This window comes from Scardinius erythrophthalmus (assembly GCF_964197995.2).
Source record: "Scardinius erythrophthalmus genome assembly, chromosome: 23".
NCBI lineage: Eukaryota > Metazoa > Chordata > Actinopteri > Cypriniformes > Leuciscidae > Scardinius > Scardinius erythrophthalmus.
In genome coordinates this window covers 21,349,805-21,371,006 of record NC_138243.1, presented here as the reverse complement: position 1 = coordinate 21,371,006, position 21,202 = coordinate 21,349,805, and the positions used below count along the sequence as shown (strand labels likewise).

Sequence of the window (21,202 nt, the reverse complement as noted above, 5' to 3'; positions counted from 1 at the left end):
TCTGTAGTATGCATTATTAGCATGGTGTTTACTGAGTTTGATAATATTGTTTATTTCTTTTAATATCAGTCTAACAGCGTTTCACTGCACGTGGGTTTCGTGACATCATCGAAGTCCCATTTCATTGGCTAGGTGCCAACCAATAAAACGGCTCCTTTGACCCCCCCCTCCTCCCGCCCCCCTTTCTCTCTCACCGCCTCTGAGTTTCAAGTGCACAAGTTAGTTTTGCACCTGATATATCGCGAAAAGAGTAGCAAAAGTCAAGGCGCGAAATTTGAATTTGCAGTGACAGATTTGAGAAGTTGCAAGTGCCTAATTGAGGTTGTACCGCGAATGTGAATGTAAGATTAAACGCAAAATATATATTACAAGTTTGTGTCTGTCGTTGTATTTCTGTGAATGGCATTTTACACATTTGTGTCTACTTGTCTGCAGCTTCAGATTCAGAATACAGGTTTGTGACTATTGTATGCGAGTGCAAATTTCAACATTCAACTTCAGATTTTTATTTTACAGGTTTTCACATTTGAGCTGTGAGTGTAAATGTTCATGTACAAGTACGAATATTTATTGTACAAGTTCTCAAGTTCATATCTACGTGCTCTCGAGTTTTGCTACTGATTTACCTTCATACTGTAAGGGTTTATGATTTATTATAATTTACAATATTTTTTTATAATAATCTAAATTGTATAATTTATTTATGATTATATAATTTACATTTATAATGTATTGCATATAATAAAACCATGCTGCTAAACCACAACAACGTTAATTTGTCTAATTAATTTAGACGCGTAAAAGATTTAGCTGTTGTTTATTATAATCAGACAAATTCAGGTATTTGAGCCTTGAAAGAGACTTTGTTTGAGCTCTTCATCAGAGTATATTTTAATACAGCAAAAGTTCGTTTATTTTAAGTGAGTGATTATGTAAGACAGGCAGGTAAAATACCTATGGTAAAATACGTGCAAGACTTATGTATACTATAGAGAGCCATGTTGATGATTGGTGGATAGAGGGACAATGGGGTGTGTCGCAGCAGGAATATTCACGTGTTGGTCAGCCTGGGACTCACACTGGGCGAATGTCTAGAGCAGTGTGACATTTATCTTCACAGAAGACATAGAAAGGTTATGATTTTAACAGGAGAGATGAAACACAGTAATAGTGTCCCAGCTTTTGTCAGCAAACTTTGGGCACTTGTAGAGGCTGAGTCAACGAACGAATTGATCTGCTGGAGCCAAGTGAGTGTTTTTTGCAGAATACAGATGATTTAATTTAACTTCTGTTTATATTAGATAATTTTTATATAGTGGTTCTTTATTTACAGTATTACATGTCTTGTATATATCGTAATACAAACAACAAACAGTACAGATAATATTAACTCTTCAGAATATAAACTTCACAACAATAATAAACTCTTCAGAACTTCTTGTTATTCATTTAACATTGCCCAGTAGACGTTTATTCTGATGTAATCAGGTGCCATATTAGTAATACGCTGTCTGACCTAGTTTACAAAACAGATCCACGTGTACTGTGCTGATGTCGGTGGAGGTAGCTCGCTATTGGTCCACTGTCCGTCCAATCGCTGCGCATTATATTATTAGAACTTGCGAACTAAAGTTGCCTGCAAGAATGAGTTTGGATTGGAACAGCGCGCTCTGAACAGATGCATCATGTGACAGATTTTGGAACGTCATGTTTCCGCCCCCAAAATAGAACGTTTATCATAAACATCCATAAAAAAATTCTGCCTGAGACTAGAAATGACTAGAAAAAAATTAGAAGTGTTTCTAATAAAATAAAGTAGAACCTTTATTAAAAAACATTTAAATTATTTAATATTTTTGTTGTGGATTGAAAGTTTTAAAGTGTGATATTTTTTATTATTACAATTGAATGACTTTATGGATATTAACTTTTTGTATTATTCAGTTGTATATGTATGCAAATATGACTTTATTTTCCTTGAAGTTGTACAGAACTACCTATATATTATATATAACCACCATAACAATTAAGTATATTATGCTGAATAAATCAATAATTAATATGTACTATATCAATGATTATATATTAAAATTATTTATTTATTAATGTTATTATATATCAATATTACAGATATTAAAGTATTGTTTTACTAATATTTAACTAATCTGAATTGTTTTTCTTCAAACAGGCATTTGTAACAAACACTAGTGCTTGCACATTTGAGTGCACATACTAGTGCCTGCCTTATTCGATTGTGAGTTTTTATATGTTAAAGAAAACATGAGCTGTGCAAAACATTTCAGGTTAAAATAAGTAAACTGTAATGGAATTCAGAAAGCAAACTGATTATAGAAACCTGCGTTATGTTGATGAGTGCAAGTGACCTTCAAGCTCAAAAAAGTGTTTCATGCCAGACCAGAATAGGCTCTTCTTTAGAAATAGTTTAACAGATATAACGTGATATAACAAACCACATCCGCCTGTTTCCTGTCTGTTAGGATGGCTGCAGTTTTCTTGTCCAGGATGAGCAACGGTTTAGCAGAGAAGTCCTGCCCCTTTACTTCAAACATAGCAACATGACCAGCTTTGTGCGCCAGCTTAACATGTGTAGGTGTTCAGCTAATGATGATAAGATATACAATGATAATATATGTATAAATGTAGCATGATAGATGATACTGTATGTGTCTGGCCTCCAAATACAGATGGCTTCCACAAAGTGGTACATGTAGACGCTGGCTTGCCAAAAGCTGACGGGCAGGTAAATTGTGTTGAGTTTCAGCACGAAGACTTCCACAAAGCTCAACCTCATCTGTTGGGCCTCATCCGCAGGAAGGTGAAGTCGATAAACCTTATCATACTTGTGCAGCACTCAAAATGCAGTGATATCTGCAAAGCAGTTGCTATCCATCACATTCTCTCATGCTAAGTAAGATACATTTGTGTTGTATATATGATTTCATGACTAGGTGTCAGTTAGCCGTGGAGTTGAAGAGGGAGGGCAGATCTCTCAGGTACTCGTTCAGATTAGTCATGTCAAAGGCTGGCAAGACTCCTCAGACCTCAAACTCATGGCTTTGTGCAGGTGAGCCTTCCTCCAAAACAAGCACACTATTCATCAGTGTAAACCTACAGTAAACTTCAGCCCTGTTTGTTGCACTTAAAGGATTAGTTCACCCCAAAATGAAAATTTCCTAATAATTTACTCACCCCAATGCCATCCAAGATATCCATGTCTTTCTTTCCTCAGTGGGAGAGAAATTATGTTTTTTGAGGAAACATTTCTGGATTTTTCTTCTAACAATGGACTTCATTGGTTCCCATCGTTTTTAAGTCCAAATCAATGCAGCTTCAAAAGTCTTTGAAGTGTTTAAACGGGCTGTACGCGATCACAGCTGAAGAAGAGGTTGTTATCTAGCGAAACGATAGGTCATTTTCAAAAAAAGATATAATTTATAGACTTTTTACCTTCAATAGTTCGGATTGAGCTGATCAACAAACGGACAGGGAACTATGTCATCACGTTGAAAGGTCACGCCGGCGCCGGCAATACTATTTGAACTACTCTTATTCATATACTATTCATATTCATATTCACTGAGTACTATTACTATATATATTATAGCAAACAATACTATTTGAGCTATCCTCCTACGTACGGTCGCATTGTAAACAGTGGGGCGGTACTTCTGCCGGCGCTGACGTGACCTTTCAACGTGATGACGTAGTTCCCTGTCCGTTTGTTGATCAGCTCAATCCGAACTATAGAAGGTAAAAAGTCTATAAATTATATCTTTTTTTGAAAATGACCTATCGTTTCACTAGATAACAACCTCTTCTTCAGCTGTGATCACGTACAGCCTGTTTAAACACTTCAAAGACTTTTGAAGCTGCATTGATTTGGACTTAAAGTCCTCATGAAATCAAAATTGACCATATTTACTTTGTTTGCCTAAATTGATCGTTTTGTGGTGAACAATTCATCCATGCAAAAAAATTTTTTGGCTTCATAATCTTTAATCAAAATCTGAAAATGCCCCTCTGCTCTGCATTGGAGGACATTCTCTGATGATGTAGGTTTGAGGAATTGGTTTGGGAAACGCTTAACCACTCCCCTCAAACCGTTAGTCTACTATGAGCAGAGATGGAGAGGAGGAGCGCTAGAGTAAAACCCTGCCCTCTGTTCAATATTCCGTTTCACTGGGAAATGCGTCACAACACTGGAGAAAAGTCGTTTGCAACTTCCGGTTCACGCGGACTTTAAAAAACGATGGTAACCAATGAAGTCCATTGTTAGAAGAAAAATCCAGAAATGTTTTTTTTAAAAAACATAATTTCTCTCCCACTGAGGAAAGAAAGACATGGATATCTTGGATGACATTGGGGTGAGTAAATTATTAAGAAATTTTCATTTTGGGGTGAACTAATCCTTTAATATATTTTAAAATGTAATTTATTCCAATAAGGGCAAAGAAGAAATTATTAAAAAATGCTGCTTTGGTGTTCAAGAAACATTTCATGTTGTTATCAAAGTTGAAAATAGCTTAATATTTTAGTGGAAACCCAGTTCAGTGGATGAATAGAAAGTTCAAAAGAACAGCATTCATTTGTGATAGAAATCTTTTGTAACATTATAAATGTCTTTACTGTCCCTTTTGGTCAATTTAATGCATCCTTGCTATACTTGATTCTCTACCATGACTAAAAAGAACCATTTTCTTTTAACCATTTATCCGTTCCTGAAGGGATAACGAGAGTTTGTGGAGAGAACTGGACTTGTTAAGACAGAACTATCAGCAGCAGCACAAAATCATACGCAAGGTAAATAAAAAAGACAAATTTTATATATACAGTATATATATAAATGACACTATACACAACGGATCCTTATTTCACTTCTTTTCAGATTATAAAGTTCATCCTCAACAGTGTCCAATCAAATGGGATCAAAGGTTGTAAAAGGAGACTGTAAGTTTAATTTAAAGCACACAAAATATTTTTAGTCAGTGAGAAATGCTGTTGTCTGCTCTTTTAGTTCTCACTTCTTGCATCACATTTCCTTTCAAACAGCCCTATGATCGACAATTCTGTCGAATTTCAGTCTGCACCGAAATACGCCCGTTCCTTCAGTGTTAATCACACCCAAAGCACCTCCCTCCAAGAAATCCCTTCGTTGCAAGAGGTACCTGCTAAAATCTTAGTTTGACCATGTGGTCAATTATTCCATGTTTAACATATGAATTATCAAGTCACGTCATCAAACACAATGCTGTTTAGCTTTAAAAGTAGCTCGATTTCTGTCACATTGAAAGGAAGTGACACCACTTTGGGTTTCTGGGCAGCTGGATGCGTCACCTGCTGACGTGTACTCAAATGGTACGATCATCTCTGACATCACCAACCTGCTGGATCAAACACCTGAGCCTATCAAGTAAGACAGCAGCAGTCCACCTGTAGTCATCATCCTCTACACAGGAGTCATGTTTTGCATAATTATAATCTTTTGAGGTTTTTAAACATTCTTCTTTAATGTGTAAAAAAAGGAAATGAAAGTATTTTTCAGAGATTCAGTTTCTTTTCTGGTTTCGTTGCTTTTTCTGTTTTACAGAGAAGCTGAGACAGAAAGCCTTCCTGTAACTCTCCACCAATTCTTATCCCCCGCCTCCCCGACTCTGCCCTCCGTGGAGCTGGCGTTGTCTTTGCTGGATGACCCGACTGTCCAGGAGTTTGAGGAAATACCATCGGAAAGGTTCATGCCTGTCATTTATTTGATCATTTGTACTGTAACTCATCCCTGTTCTATCAATAACTCTGTCCAATACTTCATTGGGCTGCACAATTTGGGGGAAAGTCTAATTGTGATTTTTATGATCAAAATTGTGAATGTGATTTTCCATGTTTGTTGCCACACAAAAAAAGTATATATAAGATGACAAGAAAATAAATATATTAAACAAAATAAGAAATATTACTAGGTTATTTCACTCTAATAATAGTATAATAAAAAGTACAACTGTTAAATAATACTAATATTTGTGTCTTAATCTATTTTCAAATGTTAAACAATTGAGCTTTTATTTTGACAGGAAACTGCACGGTTAAAGCTTGTCTTTTGCTGGCAACAGGTTTATAAATGCTTCTGGTGAAACGCAGCAAATATATTTATTTTAAATACATTTGATAATCGAACCAAGCCACATCATGTTGACTTTAATTCGATTAAATGTTCAGCTCTAATCTTTCACTCCCCCTCTTCTCTTGAGAGCAGAACTGATGTGTCTGATCCACTGGATCTTATTGACTCCAGTTTAGCAGCGATCCGCTCCTGCTCTCCACCTTCACCAGACCTGGACAATTTCAGCAAGGTCTGGCTTGCAACATCACACAACGCAGAGGTTATTACAAGAGCACAGTGCTTGTGTTATACGTAGTTAACATATCTGATGTGTCTGATTTCTTGTTCATGTTAGATCCTTAGTCCTGGCTGCCATGTTTCTGCTGTTAAAGACTCTATCACAGAAACCAAGATCAAACAGAGAGGCCAGAATGAAGATGATACGCTACCTCAAACCGACACAGGTACACATACTCCCACGCTTCCTTCTCACACCGTCCTAGACCCACACATGAATTTCCTGCACAAAACCACATGAACTCAGAACTTACACTTTTTTTTTTCAAGTTTCCCTGTTAAATATATTGTTTTTGTGCAGTTATACAGCAGAGAAGCTTGCAAGAAAATGCAGACTCGGAGCAGGAGCACTATGATGGTGAAGATATTTTACAATCTCTGCTGCAGATGGCTCAGGAAGCGTCCAGCTTCTCCTTCAGTAACACTACACTGCCCTTAGAGCTCTCTTTTGCCATTTAAAGCTCTACTGCATGGGTCATTTGATATTGTGATATGGTGGTTGATAGAGAAAAGTGCTATCTGAAACGGCCCAGTTGAGAGTTGATAGTCCTGTCATTTGATTAAGGGTTCAGACACGTGTCATTTTGATATTTGTCAATGGTAAATTATATAAATAATGTACATTTTCTGTCATGTTCTATTTTTATCCATCAGTGAACTGTAACATGGTAGTACTTCTATACAATCTTGTTAACTCAGTCAAGATTGATTTCACAATAACTTTTAGTCTAATTCCATGTAGGGGAATGCAGTAGAGCAAAATGACAGAAACCACTCTGAATCTTTTCTCAATGTTTTAAAAAGTCTGTAAATGGTGGAATTTTTTTGTAAACGCAACCTCTGAATTGAGTGCTGGTTTAAAGTCAGTATTTGTGTGGGAAGGTTGCCATGATGAGAATTAGATTTCTAAATCAGTACATTTACATTTATAAATCCCCTTTTTCTGGCGCATAGATCTAATCTTGTATGCAAGTTACTTGATATTGATGTACCATATATAAAAAAATATATGTACAATAAAACAATCAAAATGTATCAGCATCTCTTACATATGATGCAAAAATATAATTGATTATCAGTTTGTTTAATGGTTTATCTTCTTCAGAACAGTAAATTTCCCCACTGAAATAACGATATGGTAGCCAATTGTATGATAGCACAGAAGTGCAAAGTTTGTTTACAGTATGAATTGTGATGTGAAACATTTATTTTGTTGTACTTGATTGTTATATACAATGTCTACATGTAACTAAAGGTCAGAATATATATTTATTCCTTATACTTATTAGTATTGTTTATTTTAGGTTTTTGATAACAGTGTGTTTTTATGTAAAAGTGAACTGTAATAAGTAAAATAAAAAAATAAGTTATTCTAATTCCTATTTCTTCTAAATCCTAATCTAATTACTATTTTCTTTTATACACAAATTAAGCATTCAGTTCTTTTAATAACAGACGGAGAGCAAAAAGGGGTGAACAGGAAATACATCAACTATACAGAGCAGAGCAGGGAAGAGTGAAACACACAAAACAAGCGAGTTATGTAATCATGTCCAAGATGATATTACTATTGCTCAATCTTTTCCTTGGGAATATTCCTTCATTTGTATTTTCAGAATCATCTGAACTGAGTGAGTATGGTATAACTTTGCTATTTTGAAAATAAAATGTTTTTTCTTTATTGATTAGATTTGACATTATGTTGCCTTTACAAACCATATAACAAAAAGTATTTTAAAAAAACACAAGGTTTACCAAAGTAATTTCTAAACGACTTAAATCAGGGGAGGGTATGTCATCTTTTTATTCATTTCCTCCCCATTTTGTGGTTTTATATACAAATTTTAAAACTACGGAAGTAATGTGGTTGTACAATATTTAAGATGTTAAATTATAGTATGTTAACATATATAGGGCCTAAAAAGTCTGGCCACAGAGTTTATTTCATCAGAAGAGGTGACCATTCAGTACAGGAAATTGTTAAGTTGTGAAGCAACCTGTCGCTGAGAAGTTGACAAAATGTTCAGACGACGATTGCTTTCCAAAATGTCTGATGTGCCATGATGTGTACACGCAACACGAGCTTACAACCTTTTCGGTTTAGTTTTTTTTTTATACAAATTACTGTATTAAAATAGTCTAAGAATTCTTATATGAGTTTTATATGACATATGAGTTTACTTTTAATTTTAATCAGTAAGATTGAATAAAATAGTGTTTTTGACAAAAAAAAAAAAAAAACATACTTCCTGTATGTAACCGTGTCTGTCTCGTCCTCTGGGGCCTCATTTATAACCGCTGCGTATGCACAAAACAGGCCCTGAAAGAGGCGTACGCCACATCATGTATCCAGAGATATTGTCAAAACAAGCATCAGCTATCAATATCAAAATAATTGAGCATTTCCAATTTATGTATTAAATTATTAGTAGTATTTTTGTATTATTATTATTATTATTATTAGGGAAGGCCTATAAGGGAAGGCTACTTTTATTATTAAACTGGGCTATTATAATTAATTTGCCACGCAATAATTTCATAGCGCATCACCGTAAAACCAACGCACTGTGAGGATAATAAAATAGTACATAGAAGCTTCCTCCTTATTGAAAATTGTCTAAAACATTTAGGTCGATTACAATGAATTATAGGCATATAATTAATTATTAACAGTCAATAATATGTCCGAACACTGCAATAATTAGTCATCAATGAAAATTAAAAACAGCTTTGTTTCAAAAACATTGTTTAACAAATCAATAAAAGAGGCACGGTGTAGATAGGCTACATTGCAGGTGGCTTGGAATATGTGGGTAATGGTTAATTCAACAGTAATTTGTCGTTAGTTTGAATTTAAGAACTTAAAGATCTTCCTCCTTTTTTTTTTTTTTTTTTTTTTTTTTAAACACTGAGTTTAGGGCAATCGGTTCGTAGCTTTGCTTCAACTGTGCGATATAGTCACGAGGAGCGACCAAAATTTCTGACATGCCTGAAATTCATCCGACCATCCGATTACCGGTCGGGATAGGTTAATCGCCTCTTTGTTTACCCCTGCACGAATACTGCACGACAAACGACGCACGACAAAGCTGAAAATCGGCCCGACCCGAAAAAGAGTCACACGACTCGAGTCAGAATTCGTCTCAAAATCGGACGAAAATCCCACAGTGTAGCCTATGCCCGCCTTTACAATTCTACGTTGTTACAATGTTGCCAGCATGTAGACAGTGACGTTGCCATGGCAGAAATGAAAAGTGTCACAGACATTGCCACAACGTAAATGTGTTTGCTGGGTAAGATGCGTAATTATTTAAACACAACCTACAAGTTCATTGTCCTAATGTGACACTTATTTGAACATCATCTGGTCAGGTATGCCAAATATTTAACTTTATGTCAAAAGTATGAAGCCAAAATGACTTTAATGATGAGTAATTGATTTCAGCAGTCCTTGAACAGGCAGCGATTTAAGCGTGCAGCCTACTTGTTGCACGTTAATGTTTTTCCTTTTTTTTTTTTTGGAAACACACAGAGAAAAAAGTTGGGTTGACCTCAATATCCAACTTCAGACTGACGTCAACATCCGACCTCGGACAGACATTGGATTTTGGTTGGAAATGAAACCAAACTGTCTGTCCGACGTTGAGTTCTGACGTCAACCCCACTTTAATTTCCAACCAAAATCCAATGTCGGACAGACAGATTTTGGTTGCAAATGAAAGTTGTAATAATAGTAATAGTAATAATAATAATAATAATAGTAATAATAATAATAACTGAATGTGCGCATGTGTGCACAATCTTTCGTTGACTCGGATTTATAAAGGAGACATATCATGCTTTTAAATTGTTCCTTTTTACATATAAATCATACATTTGTAGTCTATATAAAGCGGAACTGCAATGCTTGGGTCTGAATTCCTCATTATTATAGCTCCACGGGCCCCTTTTCTACCCCTTTTCTGATGTGCGTCTGAGAGCAACTCGTTTTGGTGCGGTCTCTTTAAATACAATTGAGACACTTCATACCCCGCCCCCTCTCCAGGATGCAGAGGTGACACTCGGTTCAACTCCACCCCGTTCGGCCATTTTTGTAGTTTGATAGCAGAGATACGATTATCTAGCGGCACAGAAACTTTTTATTCACACGTTATTAACAAAATGTCAACAACGTAAGACTTGTCCAGCCAGCCTTACGCCCGTTTCACACATAGTCCGTGTGCAGTGCGTGTGCGGTCCGTGTTGCAGGCATGCGCAATAGTGCTTTCACATATGCTGCGTTTGCAGTGCGGAACTGATCCGCGGCTGTAGCCACAAACACATAGACCTACTCATTATTTTTATTTCAAATCCAGAAGTTATCAGCAACTTTTATTTAAAAAAGTTTTAGGATTCTCTTTGTACACATCCTCCCTTGTCTGTCTTGGCGTCGCTCTATCTTTTTGAGCTGACTAATATAAACGCCAACGAGGAGGAGAAAGAAGCGTCGACAGATCAAAGAATTGTCTTTAGAATTGTATTTTTGTTTTCTTTGTTAGGCTAGTTGTTGTTCGTGCTGTTATATTTCGTTCACTGGATGGAATGTTCGTTATTATTGTGATTCTTTGTGACATCTGTTGTGAGTGAGTAAATAAATAATTGCACTGATTCCGCCGTTTACTTGTTCTTGTTTAGGATCTCTTCTCTCAGAGTTGATATTTTTATGAGAGGTCGTAACACAACGTATTATTCAATACATTACTTCTAGATTATATATTAAGTTGCTCAAGCAGTGGTAAAATATTGCACCATGTAGCTACTTATATTAAAATTGCATACATTTTAAATTAAAACTTAATTTACAAAAACAGCAGATTCATACCTTTTCTATTTAAATCGTTATACAAAGTCTTGCATGTCACAACTAACTTGTTTTTCCACCTCCACGAATGAGACGAGTGTCGTTATGTTGCCTTGTTGAAGTAAATTGTAGTTTTCCTTGCTTTACCTCGTCTTAAAATAAAAAGATGACTGTGAAAAATGGTACTATTTAATTAAATGCATTCATGGTAAGATTAGCCTACTAGCCTACATTGTATTTAATTAGAATGCATTTATGGTGAAACTATTACATTTTCATGTCAATCTGTGTGCATGAACCATGCGTTGTCACTTTAATTCAGCGTTTGCAGCACAGCAAAAAATAGACTCGGTACGGAAACGATCGCAACTGGAACGGATCGACGGACTGCATCCGTGTGCAGTGTGAAAGCTCTAACCTGTTAACATGGGTGTAGAAAAAAATACGCACCGCACACGCACTGCAAACGGAGTATGTGACGCCCGTTTCACACATACTCCGTTTGCAGTGCGTATATGCGGTGCGTATTTTTTTCCGTACCCATGTTAACAGGTTAGAGCTTTCACACTGCACACGGATGCAGTCCGGCGATCCGTTCCAGTTGCGGTGCGTATACAGCAGTGCAGCGATCGTTTCCGCACCGAGTCTATTTTTGCTGTGCTGCACGCGCTGAATTAAAGTGACAGTGCATGTTTCGTGGTCAAAATGAACGCAGATTGACCTAAAAATGTAGCAATTTCACCATAAATGCGATTAATTAAATAAAATTTAGTAATCTCAACATAAATGTATTTAAATACTTTTTTTTTTTCACTTTAAGACCGGGGTAAAGCAAGGAAAGCTACAATTTACCTCAACAAGGTGACATAATGAACAACACTTGTCTCATTCGTGGAGGTGGAAAAACAAGTTCTTAGTGATATGCAAGATTTATTGTATTCAAATTTAAATGAAAAAGAAAAGGCATGAGAGTCGGCTGTTTTTGTCAATTTTAAGTTTTAATTTAAAATGTTTGCGATTTAATATAAAGTACATGGTTAAATATTTGCCCACTTGCTTGAGCAACTTAATATAAGTAAAAGTAATCCATTGAATAATAGGCTGACGTTGTTTAAATTGTGTATAAACGTGCGTCTGTTAAAGAGTGTATATGCGTACAAAGACAATCGGAATGCTGAGACGTTAAGACCGGGGTAAATCAAGGGAAAATACCATTTACTTCAATAAGACAACATAATGAACAACACTCGTCTCATTCGTGGAGGTGGAAAAACAAGTTATTAGTGACATGCAAGATTTATTGTATAAAGATTTAAATTATGCAAAAGAAAGGCAAGGGTATGAGTCTGCTGTTTTTGTCAATTTTAAGTTTTAATTTAAAATGTAGGCTATGCGATTTTAATAGTATAGCCTACATGGTAAAACATTTTTACCACTTGCTTGAGCAACTTAATATATAATTATATAGAAGTAATGCTTTTAATAATATGTTGTTTAAATTGTGTTTAAACGTGAATACGTCTATTAAACAGTGTATATGTGTACAAAGAGAATCGCAATGCTGACAAAAAAAACTTTTTTTAAATAAAAGTTGCTGATAACTTCTGGATTTGAAATACAAATAGTGAGTATGTATTCGTGGTATAACAGCAGCGAATCAGTTACGCACTGCAAACGCAGCATATGTGAAAGCACTATTGCGCCTGCTGCTCCTGCACTGCATACGCACTGCAACACGCACCGCATATGCACTGCACACGGAGTATGTGTGAAACGGGCGTGAAACGGGCGTTACATGTTCGAGCCAGAGTCGGAGCGAGATGAAAATGAAGACGACGAACCTGCAGAACAACGTCTTCATATGGATGTATCGCAATGGTGTGTACTGTATTTACACATTAAACTTTGGTCTTCCTACCTTTTACCACCGTGTCGATTTACCGTATTTTGATTAATATGTGCGAGGGAGAGAGAGCAAGACAGCGTCTAGTTTGGAGACGGTGATGTCTTGTTTACACTTTCGCCTGGCTCTGAAGAGAGAGAGTGAGCGCGCGCGCGACCGGGTCTCTCTCTCTCTCTCTCTGCTCGTTCTTTCAGTTAAACATGCGTCCTGTCACAAGCGCGGCAGTTCATCTACATTAGACGGTGTAATGAAGCGTGTGGATTACTACATCCAACAACCGAACATTTTAACTTACCCTCTCGTAACTTCTGCATCCTTTAGCTTGGACTACAAAATTGCAGCGAGAAATATAAATGGCGGATTGCTCGAAGTGTTGGGCCGGAAGTCAATGTCCTTAGTTGGCAGTTCCGCTGCAAATACTGTGACGTAATAGTTCAAAATCGGAACAGGTTGAAAAATATGACCGAAACAGAATATAAAGATATCAACGAAGCACCTGAAGAGAATAATTTCATATTTTCTGTACTTATAAACACTCCAAATATACAACAAAATGCATTTAAGGGCTAAAAAAGTGCATTTGGCATGATATGTCCCCTATAAAGGGAATTTTGCGCAGGTACTAGCGTACGCACGGTTTTATAAGTCTGATGCCTTGTCCAAATACCCAAACTTAAGGTCTTGGCCACTTGAGAGGCGTGTACGTGACAGGAAGTAAGTGCACAAGACTGCCCCATGCTTTAAAAATTGCAGTGCCATTAATACACACTAAACCCACACTTTGGAGCGGTATTCGAGGCTAAGCGTATCCCATCATGCATTATGTCCGGGACCTCATGTGCCCCGAAATCGAATGGGGGATGTCGAGGAAAACATTCCACTGTAATTTAAATTAATACTGTTTTTATCACTTAATTAGAAGCACCACAATTTTAAATTTGTGTCTTCTGTAAGTTACAAAGCGACTACTGAACAGACTGAAATGCAAAGTATTGAGAATATAATAAATAAAATCTCTGTAAACACTTGCATTTTTTGTAGTATGTCCCATCGAGTAATCAAAAGCCTCCTGCAGTCTTTACGCCTACTTGAACACTTGGGCCAAATAGAGGAAATACGTCATGCAAGTAGACAAGTGGTCAAGTGCAAAGACCGCAAGTGTGAGTACAGTATTTGGACAAGGCATGAATATTTTTTGGTGTACGCCATTTTGGGCGCACATACACTTTTAATAAGGATCCTACGCAATGAGACCCCTGAAGCTGAGCATCCTCTATGGACAAACAATATGTATTACAAGCTGTACTTTTCTTTCTTTTTTTTTTAGAAAATTGAATTGAGTTTGTAAATAAATTAAGGTTCTACAAAGTATACCAAAGGTGCGTTTACTATACTGTTTCTCTCATCTTTACCCAGAAATAAACTGCCTTATCATAAATCTGGACTATGTTAACTGCACATGGAATGATCTTGGGCTCAAGTACAATTACAGTTTCAAGAGCAGGTGCGTATGTTGTACAAAATAGAAAAACATGTAATTTTGGATGAAAATATCAAGACAAACAATTTTCTTTTGATTTCTCTTAGGTTTTCGCAAGACAAAATTCTGGATTGTTCTACATATCACAAGATTAACAGTGTTAATGTGGGCTGCATGTTTCCCTACAAAAAACCACAAAGGTTTAATTTGTTGACCACATGGCTGTACAGTGACACTGGCAGTTTGGTGGCAGAGCAGAACCATTCTCTGAAAGAATATGGTATGAAAATGTATTCATATTTCTTACAACTTGACAACAACTGTATGGCAATAACTGGTTGATGGACTGATACGTTATACTGTGTTGCTAATCAGTGAAGCTTAACCCTCCGTTCAACCTGTCTGTGGTGGAGAGAAAAGACGCTGAACTGTGGCTGTACTGGAATGTCACGAAAAATGGCAGCTGTATTGAGAGTGAAGTTCGTCACAGGACAAATAACAATGACTGGAAGGTATAAAATTAGTATTATAAAAATAAATTCTGATTGGATGAGCTACATTTGAAGCATGTGCACATTGAATATTTATTTAATACAGCCTCTCACAGCTTATTCATTTATTATGAGAAGCTTGTGCTGATATTCAGACAAAAAGCAAGATGGCGATTTGATATTGCCTTTATGCAACTATTAAATAAACAAATAAAATGAATAAAAATAAATTATTATTGATATGCATTTCACCTTATGGTTGTCTGATAACCAGACACAAAACGTGGCACAGTTAACAACTTCTCTCTCTCCAGAACCCCCGTGCGGGCAGCAGGACCTCCTTCATTTTGACTTTTCCCTCCAAAAAACGGTATGAGTTTCAGGTCAGGGCTCGAATCTCATCATCCTGCGGAGAGTCTAAGTTTTGGAGCGACTGGAGTGAGTCTGTGTACTGGGGATCTTTAAAGACCAACGACACAGGTACCAACGCAGGACGAACTTATCACATCTTATATCTCTAGTCACTCACTGATCTATATATGCCTATACAAGTATTCTTTACATAGATCAGTGGGCGTGACACGACAGATCAGTTTATCACAATCACAGCCAATCAAAACAGTTCTCTATGCTTTCGCACGCTCTCACACTCGCAACGCACCGCAGCGCAGCGCACATGTATCTTGTCATTTTCGTATTTTCTGTTATGCTTCACCGGATTGGATGCTTTTTATGGATTTACATGTTAGAACCTGAGGTATTTGTCATAAATTCTTCACTTCGGATAATTAATATACTTGAGGATGAGATTTCAGGGTTTATTGATTAAAGACGGGAGTCTCTCACTGTTTCCACACTATGGCAGAGAGTACCAATAACCCCACTTGCAGTCATTGCACTCAAGCACTTGTCTACTTACATGGCGTATTTCTCGTATTTGGCCCAAGAAAGTGTTAAAATGGGCTTCAAGAACTTGACTACCCAATGGGGCACGTTCACACTTGGCATGTTTGATTCGATTAAAACGAACCGTGGTGTGTGCATTTAATTTGAATGAGTGTGAACGCTTTTGCGAACCCTGTTGCGAAACAAAGCAAGCAGAAAAAACAGGTATGCTTGAGCATTCTGTCCTTTTTAGGGTCGCATCTTGTCACATGTTTTGTTCGTTTACATGTCGTGTTCATGTTTCATTACAACCGTACCAGAGTTTGTTTGGAAGCACACCGAGATCTTTTCAGCGGTCTCGGTCTGCTTCCAAACGAACTCTGGTACGGTTGTAATGAAACATGAACACAAGGTAGAAAAAAAAAATGTAGAGCATTTCCAGAGCTGTAAACTATATACTATCTGCCAGACCCGTACCCTTTAGGAAACTAAATGTGTATTTATGTCATTTGATGTTTTTCCCAGTAGTTCCTTAAGTGAGTTCCCTTGGACCCCCAATCTTCTTATGCCTTCTTTCATCTTTATCCTTTCCGTCTCATACTTCTGACATTCAAACACCACATGTTTGGTGTCATTCAATAGCTTCAACCAGCTTGTTTTGCCAAACCATCTACCATTTAATTTCCTTTAACTCCTACATGTGCGGAAACCCATGCAAGCTTTACCCATCTGTGTAAATATCCAGTTAGCCATTATACTCCTTCACATAAATCCATAATTCTCTCCACTCTTGAAGTGACTATTTAATATCTGCAGGTCCACACTATAGGCCATCCAAAACTCAGATTTTTAACCCTTTCATGCACCCATCATACCAGCATAACTGCCCTTGAGGGGTGAGACCTACCATGCCCTTGTAAGTTTGCCCAATAGTTGCTGTTCCCTTCTTAACTGCAGAGGCATCTCACCCATCTCTACCTGCAATGCCACTGCCGGTGATGTCCGAAAAGTCCCACTACATCTTCTAAGTGTTTGGGTTTGTTTAACTTCCAACTTGGCCAGTGTAGTTCTTGCTGCATCTACATGCTATATACAACCATAATCTATCAGTGCAACATATATCTCCCTCAGTGATTGCCTGCTCGCCCCCCAGTCCACTCCTGCCAGACACCTCATCACATTTAATACCTTTTTACACTTTACTCTGATTTTCTCTGTGTTCTCTATTTTCTCTGTGCCCCCTGTTAATCTAGCATCAAAAACCATTCCCAAAAACCTAAAGGACTGTACTTTCTCCAGTACATGCCCATATAAATTGAGATTAATCTCTTCCCTCACCTTTTTCCTTGTAAAGAAAATCACTTGAGTTTTTTTCTTTTGAAAATCTAACACCCCATCTCATTGCTATTGCTTCCTTGACCTTACTTACTGTACATATTCCTCCCCCTTTTCCACAAGGCCCCATCATCCATAAATAACGATCTTCCAATCCCAGGCCCTACATCCGAAAATACATCATTTATCATGATGGTGATGAGCAAAGGACTAATAACACTGCCCTGAGGGGTCCCGTTTTCTACAAAAAGCTACCAGATATTTTTTTCCCAATTCTCACCTGAATAGAGCGCCCATACAGGAAATCTAAAATAAAGTTCTAAATGTCTGTTCAGTAGTCTCTATGTGACAAATGACAATTTAGTACATTGTAAGAACACAAAGGCCTGTAATTAAGTGATATAAAGCGGTTGCAAACCTTTTAGAAAATACACATACCCATCTCAGCAACAATAAAATGTGCAGCACTTTGTTTTACTTCCAAATTATATGTAATATATATTTAAATTAACATCTCACGATTCCAGGGCATATGAATTACTGAACATGATGATTGATGGGATACACAAAAGGCACTCCGAGGCGGCATTAGAGATAGTGTGGATTTAGTGTGCATTTATACCGTACTAAAGCATAAAAATATCATAATATGTTTGAATAGATTTAGGAAATATGTTAAGTTGAAAACAATAATGAAAAGTGCAGCAGTGGCTTTAATGGCAACTCTTTTCCCAGAGAGTCTGTCTCCTGTGTCTGTGACGACACTGGTGTTGTATACAGTGGGAGCCACAATAATACTCGTCATACTCTCCTGCTTGCTGGTCCGTAGTGAGAGGTTAGAATACATTTTTTTGTCCATTCATTTTAAACATTTTAGTTTAAGATTTTCAACAATAAAAGTCCATAAGTGTTTTATTTACTCTAATCTAATGTTTAATGTTCCTTAGATTAAGAATAATTTTAATACCAGTGGTACCAAATGCAGGACGAAATGTAAGCAAATACCTTGCATCCCTTTTTGACAATGATGGCAATATAGAGGTAAGCAGTTTTTTAGTCATGTACCTTGAATTTGTTTTTTAATTCATAGAGGGGAATGTGAGAATATATCATCTTTTTTTCACACAGAAATGGCTGTCCATGCCTAAAGATCTGGAGAGCGGCTTCAAACCCAATTTCACAGAGCGTGCCTGTCCTGTGCGCGAGTACAGTATGGATTCCCAGTCCAGCAGTGACAGTGAAAACATCCTCTCAAAGCCAACAGACCTGTCGTCAGATTACCAATGCATGCATAGATATTCATCAGCCTCCACCATAACTGGACCTGCTGAACCCCTACCAACCCAGGACCCATCTCCAGTGGATAACCCAGTCTAGGTATCTGTCTTAATCTGACGGAGGCAATTCAGTGTAAGAGTTTAGAAACAAGTGTTATGAAATTTTGATTGATGAAAAGCAGAACATTAAAAGGTGAAATAAAAATGGTTAAATAATTATGAAATCCAGTATTGGCATTTTGCAGACATTTTGTTTTAAAAAATCAACTCAGAGTCAAGTTACATATCAAAACAAGGAATGATAAACGTTTGAATGTTTTAATTTCTTATGTTCTTTTGTTTAAGCAGGATAATTTAGTGTTTGTCATTTAAATTGTATTCTTTTTTTAAATAAAGATGCCGTTCGTTTTCTCCATTTTAGTAGTCATGTAAGCACTTTTCATGTGTTTTTTCCCCAGATTGTTTGCTCTTGTTCAGTTTTTTATTCACTTGTGTGTTATTATTTTCCTCGACATGTTATGTCCGCTGTTTTCGACATGAGATTTCTGTAGTTACAGGTAGGAAGCCTAGTAAAATATTAGTCTACTAACTTTTTTGTTAAAGCAATGAGCTTTGTATCAGTGTAAGATGTGTCTGATAAGAGATTTGGAAGAAAGAAGTCAATTCTAGAGTATGATTTGTGTACTGATGGTGAAAAGCCCTTCACCTTCCAAACCATGATTTAGAGTGCTTAATAGTTATTTGTGATTCATGCTGCTGCCAATTGGCAATGTAGTTGCAGTTTCATTTCAAACAGTTTTATTTAAACTACAACTGTTTTTCACGTATCTCTTTGAAAAAATAAAGTCTTAAGGTATTTGAAATCTTAAAATTAAACAATGTTGGCAGCACCTGTATGTTGCTGAAATGTATTAGCTGTATGTTTTCATCAGGATTTTTGCATTTGTAGCATGTTACTCATCAGTAGTACTGAACAACATGTTTTTGGATGTTTAACATTTACAATGTATGTGAACTTAAGATTTAAGATGAGTAGATGTTTGTACACATATTATGTTTAAAGAATGTAATGCTTTTAAAATCACTGAATAAAAACAGCTAAACTACAGTTTATCACAATGTTTGTAATGATACACATTTGGATTAAATGATTATCCTTATTTAATTTTTCACAGTCAATTCTGATGTTCGAGCTGATGTTGAAGTGGGATGCTTATGCTCATAACTGTAAATGTCACATAAATGTGACACATGTCTGTTGCCATCTCTCAACGCAGTGTGAATTAGCCTTAATGGTTACTTTTCTGAAATGAGGCATCCCCGATGACATAATATGTGGCCGACAAATGTGACCTCTAGAAGATGCAGCCTTTGCGATTAATGCGATTAATGCGTCTTAAACTGCATACTCGGAATATGTTCTTTTGAATAAGTAATTACTTTGCGACCGTTAAAAATGTTTGTTCTATAATATAATGAATTCCAGACATACTACATTAATTATGTTGTCACTGTCATGTGATCTATACCAGCCTTAGTTGAGTCGCTTCACTGACATTCACAAATCCTTTCCCATATTTGCCTACTAAATAATACTAGGGAAGTATACATAGCCATTGAGGACATAGTGGAGTGAAAGTCCCAGTGCTCAACCTAGGCTTATTAGATTCGAGGCGATCTGTTAGATTGTCACCTTATTGACACAAAACGTGACACAGTTAACTTCCTTTTCTCTCCCTAGAATATCACAACATTCTCATCCAGTTTGCCTTTCCCTCCAAAAAAACTGTATGAGTTCCAGGTCAGGGCTCGAATCTCATCATCATATGGAAAGTAACGATACCAACGCAGGACAAACTTATCACATCTTTATATGCCTTACTGACTAATCATTTTCCTCGCCATGTTATGTTCGCTATTTTCCACAGGAACTTATGTGAGATTTCTGTAGATTTGTTGGAAGAAAGCCAAACAGATTAGTCTACTAACATTTTGGTCGAAGCAATGAGCTTTGAATCATAGTGCAAGATGTTATCTGTGTTATCTGTTAAAGTCAATTCTAGAGTATGATTTGTGTACGGGTGGGAAATGCCCATCACCTACCAACCCATGTATTATCTGATTATTTAGCTGAGTGCTATTTGTGATTCATGCTATACTGCCAGTAGTTGCATTTACAGTGCTGGTCAGAATTATTTGCCCCCTTGGTAAATATGATCAAAGATGTCAGTAAAAAAATAAATCTGCTTTGTTAATCCTTTTGATATTTTATTTATTGAAGTAAAATAATTGAAAGTGGGGGGAAAATCACATTTTGAAATAAATATATGTTGGGATCCAAAATACGTTGGGATCAATTATTTGCCCCCTTGTATAACTTAAATGTATTGTTTCTCTTGGGAAAAGTTTTTTTTTTCCTTTTTTAAGGCATCTGAAATCTTAAAATTAAACAATGTCTGTATGTTGCTGTTTTTTTACGATTTTAATGATTAGAAGTTTGTACACAAATATGTTGCTTAAAGAATGCGATGATTTTGTAATCACTGAATAAAAACATTAAATTTATCAATGTCTATGAT

The 21,202-nt window shown here is 36.6% G+C and overlaps 2 protein-coding genes across 3 annotated transcripts; both read left to right on the top strand.

Annotated features, from left to right (window-relative positions):
- Positions 1 to 983: 983 nt before the first annotated feature.
- On the top strand, positions 984 to 8,043 carry LOC308683718 (heat shock factor protein 1). Of its 2 annotated transcripts, none has more exons than XM_081354393.1 (12): positions 984 to 1,247; positions 2,499 to 2,607; positions 2,706 to 2,836; positions 2,970 to 3,085; positions 4,746 to 4,821; positions 4,907 to 4,968; positions 5,071 to 5,182; positions 5,313 to 5,431; positions 5,609 to 5,749; positions 6,269 to 6,365; positions 6,471 to 6,579; positions 6,714 to 8,043. In XM_081354393.1, the coding sequence occupies exons 1-12, from the start codon at positions 1,137 to 1,139 to the stop codon at positions 6,869 to 6,871; spliced, it is 1,341 nt and encodes a 446-aa protein (XP_081210519.1). In that variant the 5' UTR covers positions 984 to 1,136; the 3' UTR covers positions 6,872 to 8,043. The 2 variants fall into 2 exon arrangements, with proteins under 2 accessions (XP_081210519.1, XP_081210520.1); XM_081354394.1 differs by having other exon boundaries at positions 1,008 to 1,247; positions 5,343 to 5,431.
- On the top strand, positions 7,909 to 21,187 carry LOC308683719 (cytokine receptor common subunit gamma-like). The gene is made up of 8 exons (XM_081354395.1): positions 7,909 to 8,043; positions 14,572 to 14,659; positions 14,743 to 14,915; positions 15,011 to 15,147; positions 15,441 to 15,606; positions 18,082 to 18,181; positions 18,294 to 18,387; positions 18,475 to 21,187. Exons 1-8 carry the CDS (start codon positions 7,962 to 7,964, stop codon positions 18,721 to 18,723), a joined length of 1,089 nt encoding a protein of 362 aa, XP_081210521.1. The 5' UTR covers positions 7,909 to 7,961; the 3' UTR covers positions 18,724 to 21,187.
- Positions 21,188 to 21,202: the final 15 nt, after the last annotated feature.

What these genes read in the sequence shown, in the direction of transcription:
- LOC308683718 (XM_081354393.1), top strand. Translation starts at nt 1,137, where the DNA reads ATGATTTTAACAGGAGAGATGAAACACAGTAATAGTGTCCCAGCTTTT. An exon ending in CAAACACCTGAGCCTATCAA is followed by an intron (nt 5,432 to 5,608) that starts GTAAGACAGCAG and finishes TCTGTTTTACAG; the next exon opens with AGAAGCTGAGACAGAAAGCC. An exon ending in ACCTGGACAATTTCAGCAAG is followed by an intron (nt 6,366 to 6,470) that starts GTCTGGCTTGCA and finishes TGTTCATGTTAG; the next exon opens with ATCCTTAGTCCTGGCTGCCA.
- LOC308683719 (XM_081354395.1), top strand. Translation starts at nt 7,962, where the DNA reads ATGTCCAAGATGATATTACTATTGCTCAATCTTTTCCTTGGGAATATT. An exon ending in AATTACAGTTTCAAGAGCAG is followed by an intron (nt 14,660 to 14,742) that starts GTGCGTATGTTG and finishes GATTTCTCTTAG; the next exon opens with GTTTTCGCAAGACAAAATTC. An exon ending in CCATTCTCTGAAAGAATATG is followed by an intron (nt 14,916 to 15,010) that starts GTATGAAAATGT and finishes GTTGCTAATCAG; the next exon opens with TGAAGCTTAACCCTCCGTTC.